Source organism: Eleutherodactylus coqui, chromosome 7, assembly GCF_035609145.1.
Source record: "Eleutherodactylus coqui strain aEleCoq1 chromosome 7, aEleCoq1.hap1, whole genome shotgun sequence".
NCBI classification, from domain to species: Eukaryota; Metazoa; Chordata; class Amphibia; order Anura; family Eleutherodactylidae; genus Eleutherodactylus; species Eleutherodactylus coqui.
In genome coordinates this window covers 161,300,982-161,315,679 of record NC_089843.1, presented here as the reverse complement: position 1 = coordinate 161,315,679, position 14,698 = coordinate 161,300,982, and the positions used below count along the sequence as shown (strand labels likewise).

At 44.8% G+C, this 14,698-nt stretch overlaps 1 protein-coding gene across 4 annotated transcripts in view; it reads left to right on the top strand.

The window, feature by feature from the left end:
- Positions 1–14,698, top strand: part of GSTCD (glutathione S-transferase C-terminal domain containing) — a 137,200-nt gene that overhangs the window by 35,278 nt on the left and 87,224 nt on the right. For 3 of the 4 annotated variants that reach the window (XM_066573911.1, XM_066573908.1, XM_066573910.1), the window contains exon 2: positions 8,466–8,887. In XM_066573911.1, the coding sequence (XP_066430008.1) occupies positions 8,471–8,887 (417 nt within the window). In that variant the 5' untranslated portion in view covers positions 8,466–8,470. Of the gene's footprint in view, positions 1–2,620; positions 2,751–8,465; positions 8,888–14,698 lie in introns of those variants that run through there. The other variant, XM_066573909.1, reaches the window with a different exon arrangement.

Genomic DNA, 14,698 nt, shown 5'->3' with positions numbered 1-14,698 from the left:
GCTACCCCAGACAATCAGGTTAATCTCCAACACCCACAATTTTAAGTGAGCTCTAAAAACAATGACTGCAGGATCTACAGGGTTAAATGGTGTAAAGGAGTGATTTAGATGAGCAAGTCCTCATCTTTTCACTCCTTTTCTGGGGAAAAAAGACCCCCTATACGTGACAATGGGAGAGCAAGTGTGCTCTCCAATTGATGAGGGGAGGTAATAACATCAAAAAACGACAGGTTCACCCTCCCCTGGGACTTATGGAGAGACAGGAGAATGACAGACCTCATCTATTCTGCCTGCTTCTCCCCATCCAACCCTCTGCTCTGCAGCTGACTAAAAAGTGACAGCTATAAATTCATATTCCATGTCCCACTTCAAACGGCTGTTGTTTCAGTTCTATAAGGGCTTTAAAATGATATTGAAGCATGTTGGCAGCGTAGCACTGATAACATCGGGGTTATAGCCATTTGAAATAGAACAAGTTTAGTTTGTCCAAAACTGTAATGTCCCTTACCTGCAGAATGAACAGAGCTCATACTAAACTGCTGGGGGGTAAAGCCTTGCTACTAATCTGTCTGCTAGCTGAAAAAGAAAGGGATCAACAGTATGGGAACCCCTGTTCTCTGTAAGATATCTGCAAGGCTCTTTGCTTCAGGTCCATAACAGACGTCATGCAGGCTGACAACACGAGCACTATAGCACTATTGGCATACCGTATATACCGGCGTATAAGGCGACAGGGCGTATAAGACGACCCCCCAACTTTCACCTTATACACCGGGAATACAGCGGAGCAAAGAATAAAAATCATTACTCACCTCCCCCGGCGTTCTGCGGCGCTGCTGCAGGATGTCGCTCCCTCCTGGTCCCCGGCAGAGCATTGCTTTCTGGACGCAGGGCTTGAAATCCCCGCCTCCAGAAAACATACGTGCCTTCAGCCAATCACAGCCATTCAATGATGTCATTGAATGGCTGTGATTGGCTGACGGCGTGTGTTAGCTAATCACAGTATTAGCTTTCTGGAGGCGGGGATTTCAAGCCCTGCGTCCAGAAAGCAATGCTCTGCCAGGGACCAGGAGGGAGCGACAGCCTGCAGCAGCACCGCAGAACGCCGGGGGAGGTGAGTAATGATTTTTTTTTTTTGACACTTTCTTTTTTTTTGTATTACCGGCGTATAAGACGACCCCCGACTTCAGAGCAGATTTTTCGGGGTTCAAAAGTCGTCTTATACGCCAGTATATACGGTACATTTCTTTGGTTTACTTTTCCTTTAAGTTTGCAATACAAAGTAATTTTCCCCTGTCCTTTTTTTTTTCTTTTTTTTACTGTTGACTTGATTGTAGGTAAACATTTTATTAGAAACCTTTAAAAAAATAGTGAAAACCCTGTCGTGGCTATGAGCCCTTAGAATGAGCAGAGGCCTCTCACTGCCATCAGCTGGAGGCGTAGATGAGTCTGGGTACTAAGGGCCCATTCAGATGGGCCGATAAGCATTCAGATTTCCACGGTTCAGCGACAAGCTGAAGAGTTATCACTCAGTGGAATTATCAGCATTCTCAGACTGAACGCCTAACGATAATTTGTTCGCTTATCGTTCATTAGTCAGTTTACGCATGCATGCAAACTGATGGATGATTGTAAAGTAATCCCTAGATTATCACTTTCGCTTACGTTCTGTTACGTTTCTTGATTTACCTATGAAAGATATGGGAGTTTTTCCTTTTTCTTGGAAAGTGGCATGAACTTTTTGTCCCTTTTTCCTGTTCTTATTGTCCCAAGACTGGTCACATGGAAACCAGATGTCAATCTGGATTAGGTCAATTCTTTCCAGTTCAAGGGTCCAGGGGATTATTGAATACGTATAGAGTCCTTTTAGGGAGAACATATTTTGCTCTGACCTGCTACAGGATAGACAAACAGTTCTGTTCTAATTCATCAAACCTCTGAATTGTTTTATTAATTTTATTTCACTTTTTCATTTTTTTTTTTAGTATTTTTTTGTACTTTTAGAGCTATGATTTTTTTGTATCATATCGTACATCAACTTAATGAATTAAACTTGATTGATTTTTTTAACTTGAAAACTTCCATATTTGATGATTTAACAGGAACCCTCTCAAACCCCAGAAGAGAAAAGAAGGCGTTTTATACAGTCCATCTAGGAGTAACTGCCCGCTTACTGTGAATGGAGGCAGTTGGGCCGGAACAATCCCCAGCCCGCTCTGCCTTCATTCACTCAGCGATGATCGTTCATCTGCACCCAACAGATCGTCCTGTGTAATGGGGTCATAAGTGTTCACTGCACATACAGATAAGACACCTTCTGTCACTCCCTGACTAGCGGAGCAGGCTATATGCCATCACATCTGGCAACTGTGATAATCTGTGTCATTTCTCTATCATGGGGTCTCACATGAATGGATTCCAATTGCGGAATCCACAATTGGTGTCCATGCAAAGGAAATGTGGCAAACGCGGGCATTGGAAGGCATGAACCTTTGCTTTTTCCTTCACACTCGTGGATACAATTTGTGTGTTCCAGGAACAGAAAAAAATCACCACGGAGGCCATCTGACCCACAGCCCATATGCAGTTAACATGTCTCCTGCATGCAGAATCCGACCCGTTCGTGTGAGCCCGGCCTCAGGCAGAGGCGTAATGGAAAGCCCCTGAGCCCCAAAGCAAAATCTACACAAGAAACCTCCACCCACCAAGTGGCAGGAAACCTTCAGGCTACCCCAAGCATCAGGTCCAAGGTCTGACTGCTGCTACACCCCCTGTAGTTTGGATTCTGCTATTGATTTAGCTGCCATAGAAACACCTCGCTGAACTGTCTTTACAGACAATATGGGTAAGGCCGGCTGCACACGACCAGGTCGGATTCCGCATGCGGGACCCCACAGTGGAATCCGACCCTGTGCCTGGCCGGTGACCCCGCGTACCTGTCTTTTCTTGAATTCTCCTGTAATGTGTATAGTCCGGCCGCGAGCTGTCGGACAACGCAGTACAGATTTTCCTGCGCCATCGTAATGTTAATTGCGAAAGGGCCACGGGTCGGACAGCTTTCATAGACTTCAATGGAAGCCATCCGTGCGGACACCACGCAAAAATAGAGCATGCTCTCCGTGAAAGGGAAATCACAATTGGTCTCCACTTGTGTGCAGGAAAAAGGGCTTTTCAATTGCATGCTATGGGCAGTATTTGCTGCAGAATCCGGAGGCGGACACCCACTCCGAATTCTGCAATGCCAATATGCCCGTGTGCAGCCGGCCAAAGACGTTTGCGTCAACAATATGGCAGCCCCACATGAAAGCTTTTAAAAATAAATAGTTATGGCATAAATATAATAAACACAATCTGCCTCTAGTAAGGCCTCATGGCCACGGCCGTGTTGGACTTCACCACCGGAATATCACAGCGGAGTCCGACACGGTGCCCCCCAATGACCCATACTCACCTCTCTGGATCCGTTGTGCGAGTCTACTCGGGTGCACATGTGCAGTGCAGCACATGACGCACTGGCGGTGACGTGTAATCACGCGATACTTCTGCTGTGCTCACAGCCGAAGTATCGCGTGACAGTCAGCTTCCATTGACTACAATGGAACCTGGCCAGGTGGTTTTCCGCAGCAATTAGAACATACCGCGATTTCTTTCACGCTGCAGAAATACGCGGTAGAATTCAGCAGCATGAACATTGAAAGGCAGAAAGCTATTAGGTTCAATAGAAACTAATACCTGCGGAATAATGCCACGGATTAGCTTCAATAGAACCTTGCCACTGTGGATTTCTGTTGCGGGCATTCACTCTTAAAGAGTCACGCTGGTGATATTTTTTTTAATTTGTTATGTAATTCGCCGCCCAGTATAAATAAGCCAGCTAGTATTACCTTGTTTAGTTATTCAGTTATAACTTTCTATCTAAAATACTTGTCCTTCTTCACCTCAGGTGCTCCTGTGATTTCAGTTCTTACTAGCTCAGATGTCCTTGCGTTTATCTTCTCAAATTAGTCCATTTTTCAGTCAGTATTATTCTTGTGTGATGGACCCTACAAGTTCCTTAGTGGGGATACAGAGACTCCTATCACAGTTACTGCTGATTATTAGAGGCTCCTGTCACACAGTTAAAACGAAGGAGATGACCATTCAACCTCCTGACTATATTTCTTATGGCCTGTAGCTTATTTAGGTTATTTCCAAACCACTGTCTGACGTCCGAAGACATTCTGATTGAAGGCTGTACAGCTCCGATGTCGGAAGACGTCCGTCAGGGAATTCTTACTGTATATTGCTCGCTGCTGTGTTGACAGGGGCCTCTCCAGCATGTCCCATACTGCAGTACTGGCTTTAGCCAGCAGATGGCGCCATTGTATAATGGCAGAAAGAGAAAGCCCCTTAGGAAACCCTGAATCCAAAATTGGATTGCAAAGGGTTAATACAGATGGTAATGATAGTGTCTTCCCAGCAGGCAGAGATGGTACAGTCATTAGCTGGTCATGGGATTTTGTGCTGATGCGTCTTAAGATTGATAGCACAGAATAGTGAAAATAAAAGCACATAGCAATCTAAGCATCCCCCATTCATCCCGTTCATGGGAGAGCTCACGTACGGAGCTGTCTGTGTGCACATGCCAATTTTGCTGGAACATTGTACTGGAATAGGGCACCTGGTAAGTATGAAAACAGCTCCACAGACTCCCCATTCCCTCATCTTCGAGCCCTATAACCTAGTTTGTGGGTCTACAAGGTAATAACAGGTTTCCTTTAAGAAATCAGGGCTTGGGTTGCATTTACAATTTTAGATTTTGAGTTAATTACTATCCCTTGATGACATCACCAAGTGATTCGAGCAAAGCAGAAAAGACCACAGCCCTTAACTTTAATCTTGGTTCACGGTTTTGGTTCAGCATATTTGGAGCACTAAGCGTGGCGCCTTGGCGGTTCGTTTCATCGGCCGCGGCTTTATAGCATGTTCCATTAGTAGTGCTCGCCGCCTATAAATTCCCATAAATACTGTGCTGTGCGGCCCTGCTGGAATTTAATAAATAATCCCCAGTATTCTGTTATTCTGAGAAGGAGAAATAAACACTGGCAGAGCAGATTGATTTTTTTCTTTCTGTGTACAGCAGTGGCGAGGCTTAATTTTAAGAATGTATGAAAGACATGGTTTTATATTCCCAGAAACGGAATCCAATTTTAGATAATCCATAGGACAAAGCAGCTGCACCATGTGCGTCAGGCTTTGTATTGATAAGCATGTCTAGAATACATTATTTCATGGCAGCAGAGCTGACAGCAGCACTAACATCAACACTTAGGTTTTAAAGGGAAAGTCCGTACCTTATCTACGTCCTCCTACCTTTAAAGCCTAACTCCACTCCAAATCTAAAAATTCTGGTATGGGCACCGGTAACCCACTTCCTCCCACCGGAGAGCTAAGATAACAGGGAGTTATTCGAGGAGCTGTAGTCTGAGAATATTAAAGGGGTATTCCAGTTTTGTAGAAAATAGTCATTAATAAGAGTCCTAAAACTGAGCAATATCTGATGGGTGGGCAGTGTTATATCCAGGGCTTTAGTAATGGCACCCATAGCACATCTCCAGACAAGTAACGCTCTGCGCTCATCAGTGCATTGCTGCCACATATGACAGTCATTTAATAGAATCCACTTTTCTTGCAGGTCTGTGCTTTTGTTCTGTTTAAGGTAAAAGGATGTATTAACTTTTGCAACCATGTCACTGTCAAGCCTCTTTACTTGTAAACGTACTGTGGGAGTGCAGTGAACAGAATGGCCTGCAGAGGGCTACAGATAGGCATTCTGGACTGCAGAAAGAGTTAACACCTGTGTGTGGCAGGAAGCAATATAAAAGTCTGAGTTCCTGGTACACTTAGGGGAGGAAGTTACAGCTCAGTGGAGCTTGGAGGGCTGCTAGCCTGAGGTCCAGTATGGACCAGTTTGGGAACCGTCACACATCATGTCTAGTAGAGGAGGACACCCTCCAGATGCCCAGGACATTATAAGGGCTGTGTGATATCATGTTTATGCCGTGCTGTGTTCTGTGAAATAAATGCTGGCAGGCGCCGGTTTGTTAAGAAAGTACTGTCTCTGCAGCATCTATCTTCACGTGCGGTGCCCATTTCCGGTCCGAGAGGTCGTCGATCTGCAGGCGAGAAACCCACTTGCCACAGCACATATATATTTTAAAAGCGAATAGTTCTCACGAAGCATGTAGAGACAACACTTTAGCCTCCTGATCTATATAGTGAAAACTGGAGTCCTTGCACAGATCTCTAGTCCCTAATCCATAGGTATATAGGCGTATGCTAGGAAGCACTTGCTGTGTTTGGCATGAATATCACACAACTGAAAGCAGCAATGCAAAACCAAAAAACATGGAGGGAGCTCGCCTTCAGGGCCACTGAGGGTCGTGAACGACTAAACTACTAACAACAACAATGCTGGGATCCATAAGATCTGTGTATGAAGGCTATGCCGTAGTAAACTTCATCACTACTTAGTGGGCTTCAAAAAGATTACAAAAAATGCGTAGAATATAGCTTAATGAAGAAAAAAGACCTAAACTTGTAAACTGTAGTGTTCACCACATCATGTAGTCGTGTGTGAATGGGAATTAATACTCATTTAGATACATTGGACATCTAGTCACTGCATTAAAATACCCCTTCAGAAGAAATCGGCCATATCTACAAATTATATAATTGCGGCCTAGTGGGGTACATATCTTTCCAAAATCCTCAGTACCGAAGAAACCTAAAATCTTTGCAATTCAAATGTCTGTAAGCATCCAGATGCTGGGAGGGTGGGGGAGAGGAGGTGAATGAAACTTTATATGTGAATGTACTGATCTATGGAAGTGATTACAATATAAGAGCAAGAGGATACGTTTATTGGGAAAAATTATACAATTTAAAGGAGGTTCTAATACCCTATTGGGCCGCTCTAACCCAGATACATGATGAGATACAGGCCCTGTATGTTATCATGCAGCACATTTGCCCACAGATGTTGCCACTAGGCCTCTAGATCCTGCACACCCGTGGTTCCCTAAAAGCTTGATCCGAAAGAAGTCTGCAAACTGGGCAAGCCAAGGAAGTGTGGCAACCCAACCTGGCAGAGGCATTCGTGGGAAACCCTTGCTATGTGCAGGTGAGCATTATCCTGCTGAAAAATGCCTGTTGAAATCCCTGCCATGAGAGGAACACATGTGGTTGCAGGATTTCCGGCACTTATCACTGAGCTGTCATTGTCCCCGTACCACTACTAGGGGTGACCGACTGTCATATGTGATAGCTCTCTAGATCCTCACTCCAACAGTTAGAGCTGTGTGACACTCCACAGCAAAGGCAGGAAGGGGCGTTCACCACGAGACCTCCATACTCAAACACGACCTTCATCGGCACCGAAACAGAACCTAGATTCGTCACTAAAGACGATGCAGTTCCATTCCGTAGCAGTCCAGATTTCTTGTTCATGACACCACTACAAACATAGGCAGCAGTGTTGGCGTGTTAATCATAGGACATGTAATGAGCACCATGACACCAAATTTCTTTCTGCTAAGCATCTGGAAATAGTCCGGGCAGAGACCGGGTTCGGTAACGAAGGTGCCACTTGTGTCTGGATGGTGGACAATGAAACTGTTCGATCTGCTTGTCAGCGGATCAAGTGATCCTCTCTACTGGTGGTCTGTCCTGTCCAGAGCTCGTTCACCATGTGTATGAGCCCTCGCGTAACCACTGCTGCCAACACCTCCTACTAGCCTGGTCAGAATGGCCTAGATGGCAGGAAAATCATCAAAACGACCATTCTGCACACCCGATCAAAGTCTGTTAACTGGGCAAAATGTGTTTGAGTGCATCATACAGGCGTCTAGTGGTCAACGATCTCTCAAAAAGAGGTATACTACTCAATGGTAGCTTCTGAGAGCCTTTATATAGAGCAATGATCCAAGCACTTTTACGGCTTCTGGTGGCAAGACCCAGTGTCTAATCAGACCACAACTGTAATCCATTACATATCTACCTGAGACATAACTGCAGGACAGGTTTTGCAGTAATCCAACATTTCTGCCAGGGTGCATTATTTTTCGGTCAATGGGTATATCAGCCCCCTGCGGTCCCTGGAAGGCTACACAGGGGGAGGGATGACAGTCATAGACTGTCATGTTTCTTCCTGCTCTCCATTGCAACTTTCTCCCTCCTACACAAGTTTCATACAGCTCCTCAACTTCAAAGGGGTGTTCCTCCTTGAATATGTTGGGCTTTGAAATGATTAGATAATTAAAACTCCCATTCTTGTATTCCTGCCTCAAAAATGATATCAAATCATGACAATGAACAAGATAATGGTTTTGACGTTCAGTAACTGTAGTCAAGTCCATTATGCAGTACATACAACACGTACGTAATTTCGGTGCTTCACTCATGTAATTTTTTTTTTCACTTTGCAGCTAATATGAAGGATGCCGTGGGAATCGGGAGTAGTGAAGAACTTTTCCTTGATATTGACCTTGACCATGAGGACGTGGTGCTACCTCTTCATACATCCATTGTACTGTTTTTGATCTCGTATTGTGAGTGCAAGACTTTTAAGACTTTTCTAGTGATACCAGAAGATGAGCACAGGAGTCCCCAGGATGGTTTGTTCCCAAGTGACCTGAATGTCTCCATAGTCTCCAGAAAAGGTCTTCCGGCTATTGTTCAGAGCTGTCGTCTTCCTGCTGTTATTGAGGCATCTGGTGCATTCTGTAGAGCAGGACTGGCTGTGGTACTCAGACACATCATACAGAAAACATACCTTGTGGATCCCTCCAGAAAGGATCTGCTTGAACTTCTAGGCTTCAAAAAGACCTGTTTAAAGGCTTGTGCTGAAGTAAGTTCTAAAGGCCTAATCACAATTTGGGGGTTTGGATGTAGAGCGTTGGGGTGTTTATGGGAGCTTCTCATAATTTCTATTGTAGTTTGCTTTTTAGTAGGCTATTGCAACATGCGTTCTTGCTTGGACCTTGGATATCAAGAGTATTCGCAGATATTGATTACATCAGTCTGTACCCAATATCTGATGGCAGGTGATGCGAGGAACCTCCTGAATTACCTTGAACTTGTCCTATAGGTGGTTTTCTTGACTCAAACATTATATTGCTTAAAAGAGTTTTCTAACCTTTATCAAATTCTTGTCCACCTAAATGATGATGCCTTGTATAAGTTACTGTGCAACCAATCACTGGTTTTAGTAGTGATGTCCCAGGAGGAGGAGGAGGAGAAGAATAAACACAAACCGAGTATAAAAAGTCTATGCACATGTTGACATTGGTCAGATTTAAACGTAGCACTTCAGTGCTGCAAGGCTGCAGTGCTAACGATTGAGCCACCATGCTTGTTCTTCCTTCGTTTCTGGAGCAGGAGAAGAAAGAGAAACGCACAGAGCACATACAAAGTCTATGCAGATGTTGCTTTTGGTCAGATATGAATCTAGGACCCTAGCACTGCAAGGCAACAGTACTAATGACTGAGCCACTATGCTTGTTCTTCCTTCTTCTCCCTGTCCCTTTTTCTTCTTCTTTATCCTCTTACTCCTGCAGAGGAGAAGTAAAAGAAAAGGAAAGTGAAGGAAGAGCAGAAGGAGAATAAGAAGATTATTATATTCCTCTCCCCTGGAGAAGGAAGAAGCAGGAGGAGGAAGAAGTAAGAAGCTTAGTGGCTACCACTGTTACCTTGCAGAGTTGGGGTTCTAGGTTCACGTCTAAAGGCCCCTTTACACGCAAAGATGATCGCTCAAAATTTGTTCAGAAGATAGGGAAATTGTCAGTTTTAGCGATCGTTTTGCATAAGCTGCTAATGGGCACTAACGCACATTAGCAGCTTATTACCTTCATTTGGATGTAAATAAGCCTCCCTGAGTTTGTTTGCAGAGAACAGCAGATGGTCTGTTGTCTGCATACAGCCTCTTTGTTCCGCCATGGGACTGCAGCTGATTACAATGTTATCAGCACTCCCATGCACACACAGCCTGTGGTCCCTGCTATCAGCTCTCCGGCCAAACTCTTTGGCAAGCCAAGAGTGCTAACCACTGAGCCACATTCATTGAACAACCACCAACCATCACCACTGCCTGCATTAGGGATCTTCTGGAGGCCAAATTAGTGAACCACGATTTTTAATCCCATTGACTTTAATGGGGATGAGGCCCTCCAGACCGATTTCCCCCCCCCCCCAAAAAAAAAATCAGATCAGTCCTGACCCGATTCTTCCAATAATCACTCCTCACTAATCATCAATTAAAGATTGGCAGGGGTCCGACACCGAGCACTTCTGCTGATCAGCTGCTTCTCTGAGCCTCTGCATGCCAAAACGAGCACAGCTCCGTATATGGGTGCAGCGGCCCAAAATTGGAGAGCGCCCACAGTAGCATTCTGGGCCGCTGCATAGTGTAGAAAGCTATGCTAGCTCAGGCATGCAGTGATTTGGAATCAGCTGATCAGCAGAGATGCCGGCTGTCGGACCCTTGATGATCCCTTATTGATGATCTATTCCTAGGATAGGTCATCGGTAAAGAGAAGACTGAAAAACTCCTTTAACTTGGATTAGCTGGTCACCTTGCTTTCTCACAGATTAAATGCCTTTTCTTGGCTAGACAATGCAATCCTCAGAATCAAGAAACCCAAGCCATCCACTAATCATCACAAGGACCAGCGTTCAGCTCTCAGGAAAGCAGCGTGTTGCCACTCATTTATGCCACCTATGTAAACAAGAGAACGATCGTGTATTATAGGATCGCGCTAAGTCTGACATTGCAGTTGCTGTTCCTTCGAACAAGTGGGGGTCTACACTACAGCATACCGTATATAACCCATAAATTCACACTTGGCATTTTGCCGCTTTTCTATGTAAACAGAACACTAATATTACATGAACGTTGATCTGTAAAAACCACATTTTTCAAAACCGCAGCAATTAATACAAATATCCAATGAATTCCTTTTAATTAAGTTTCACTGAAAGTTGGGGCGTGCCAACAAGTGTGCCTTCTGTATGTGATGATGAAAGTTCAGGCAATGTATATAGCTATATTGTGGCTATGTCAGTGTTTATATATTCATTGCCAGCAGGTTCTGCAGCGTGCACATGCATGGTTAAAGTCTAAGCAGACGTGTCGGGACAGACCTCGCCTGCGCTGTAGAAACTCTACCTTAATTAACCTCTCTAATTATGTCTACAGTGCTACACTTGCAGCCGTCTGCCATGTCAAGTACTAATCTCTCCAGAATGCTGAAGAACGCTTAGAAAAAAAATGTTTTGTCTCACATCCCAGCATTGGATTTCTAAAAATGTACCCTTTTCCATTAGGATGGACTTGTCAGATGTTTGTTATTGTAACATGCCAACTTCACTCGGTTTTTATAAAGCCCGCACAACACATTGGTTCTATCAGCAGTGCAAAGGAGCCATGTAATGCCATCATCTCTGCTACATTTGTGACGACAGCTACAACTAGTTGACCTTACTTTTGATACATAGCATCAGCTGAGTATGAAAAATGAGACTTGACTGATGATACAGCATATATGAGTGGGTTACATATATTACTGTGCTACACGTAAATACATAAAACAGGTTCCCTTTGTTGGCATCCCCATTCTTTTTGAAGCAAACTTCAATACCATTTGTCTGTACACTAGTCAGCCATAACAGCCAAACTGTTTAGTATTGTGTCCTTCCCCCACATTAGAGCTGATTTAGACACAACGATTTTCGCTCAAAAATCGCTCAAAGCCGTCTTTTGAGCGATAATCGTTGTCTAACTGCACTGACCCTGCAGTTTTCGTTAAGGAATCGTGGAACACAGGTGGGGTATGAAAAACACAGCGCTCCAGCTGTGTTCTGCAAACCCCGCACGGAGCTCTCAGCTGTATAACAGCCAGGCGCTTCAAGCAGAGAACAGCTGGATGCAGAAGACAAATGGCCCCGCTTGTCTTCTGCATCCCCCGCTCGGAGCGCTCAGTTGTATAACAGCTGAGCCCTCTGAGCAGAGAACAGCTAGATGCAGAAGACAAGTGGCCCCGCTTGTCTTCTGCATCCCCCGCTCAGAGCGCAAAGTGATTGCTCAACGTTAGAGCGATCACTTTGCCCTGTAAATGTACACAGCGATTATCGCTCAAGACATCTTTTGAGCGATAATCATTGTCTAAACCAGGCTTTACACCAAAACCACTCTGACCTGTCAAGGTGTGGCCTCCATAAGACCTCTGAAAATGTCCTGACACCAAGACGTTAGCAGACGATCTTTTAAAGGGAACCTGTCATCAAGTTTTTACAGTGTGATTTGCGATAAACTTTAACCGTGATGCTAATGAGATTTCCTTATCACTATTTGGTTTTACAATATGTGCCCAGTACCTTTTTACAATCTGCTTTTGATGTTTTCCACATTGATGAACTGAAAAGAGGCAGATTTTAAAGAAAGGGAGCAGATTTTTTCCTCAGTGACACACCAGGCACGTTCTTGTTCTTGATTGGCATGCACACTGATTTCTCTTCTTCGTTGTAATCCCGATCAGGCGCCGTAGCAAACACCGTCTGCACCTGCACACCTCAGCTCTTCTTTACTAGCTGGAACTTCAGCGGCGTACTGTGCATGCGCCTTGAGGATCGTTACTCCCACTGATTCTGAGGTCTGATGACCTCATCACTAGCCTCAAGGCGCATGGGCGGTACGCCGCTGAAGTCTTGGCAAGTAAAGGAGAGCTGAGATGTGTGGGCAGGGTTTACAACGGCGCTTGCGCAGTATTACAGAAAAGAAGAGAAATCAATGTGCATGCCAATACATTACAGGGGTGTTAAGGCCCTTTACACGGGACAATTATCGTTCTGTTTGTTCAGGCTCCCGCGGGGTTTTGGACCATAATCATCCCATGTAAAGGCATACAGAAACTGAATGACTGGACAACCATCGTTCGGTGTGAACAGTCGCTGCTTAAAGTGAGAGGAGGAACTCTCCTCCAGCCACCTGTCTCCCTGCAGGCTGCGCTGTGAGCGATTCAGCGATACTCGCTCCTGTGTAACAGCACAGGAGCGAGTACACACGGGGACGAATGTCCAGCATCGTTTGCCCAACACTCGTTCCATGTAAAAGAGCCTTTACTCTCTTCAATTCATTTTAATGCAGCGTGGGAAGATTTCAACAGCTGATTGTAAAGGTATCCTGGCATGTATTGCAAAACTAATTAACTATAAGGAAACCTCATTAGCAACATTGTTAAAGGTTTTTCGTAGAGTGCATTGTAAAAACTTGATACGTTCCCTTTAAGTCCTGTACATTGCTAGGTGGGTCCTCTATGGATCGGATTAGTTTTTCCAGTACATCCCACAGATTCTTGAATGGATTGAAAGTTTGGAGGTCAAGTCCACTTCTTGAACTGTTTGTCACATTCCTCATCAATCATTTCTGAACAATTTTTGCAGGGCACGTTACCCTGCTGGAAGAGGCCATTGACGTCAGTGAATGTGAATTCTGTTGCCATGGACGGGTGCACGTGGTCTGTACAATTTTAACATGGGTTGTATATTTCTAAGTAATTTCCATATCAATGCTAGGAACCAAGGTTTCCCAGCAGAATGTTGCCCAGAGCATTACACTGCCTTCACCAGCTTGTCTTTTCCCATAGTGCATACTGGTTCCATCTCTTTCCCAGGTAAGTGTAACTCATCAGACCAGGATGCCTTCTGCCATTGCTCCATGGTTCACTTCTCGTGTTATGTGCCCATTGTAGGTGCTTTTGGTAGTGGGCAGGGGTCAATATGGTCACTCTGATCGGTCTGCGGTCACACGGCCAGCCATGATGGACATTGTATTGTGACTGCTTTCTATTTCAACCAGCAATAATTAGTGTTACAGTAGCGCTACTCTGGGATCAGGTCAGACAGGCTATAGCCTTCACTCCCTACGCACATCTTGGGCACCCATGACCCTGTCACCAGTTCACCAGCTGCCCTACCTTGGAATGCTTTTGGTATGTACTAACCACTGCCTATGGGATATGCCCACAAGACCCGCCATCTTGGAGATGCTCTAATCCACTTATCTAGCCATCACAATCTGATTCTTGTTAAAGTTTCTCTGATCCTCACACTTGCCTATTTTTTAGACTTCTATAAACACATACTTTTAGGGCTGCTGTATATTCCCCGGGGCCGTGAGGTGCAGCAACAAGCATGCCAAAAGCCGCAGTGACAAATCCGCATGCATTGTTGTCACAGTTTTGATGCTGCTTCAGTAAAACTGCAAATACATCAATATTCATGACAAAAAAACATGCAGTTTTGCCATTGTGGCCATTAACACTAGATAATCCATGTTACTACCCGAAACATGTCATTGGGTTTGATGTTATGGGTGATCCGTGTATTAATCAACATGGTACATAGTCATCCGTTGGGCCGTTGCTGGCACTCTAAATGCCAATCTATGGGGTGATACTGGGGGCATCCTAGATGGCACTGGGGAACATTGTGACTAGCCATTGATAGAGCCTGAGGCTAACATGGACACTGAGGGGATATTATGGCTGTCAATAAGGCCTGAGGCTGGCACCTGGCTGAATCTAGGTTGGCAATCGGCAGAGTTGGCAACTGACACTATGATATGCACTATAAGCACGACTCTGCTGCTGACTCTAATTTCGTG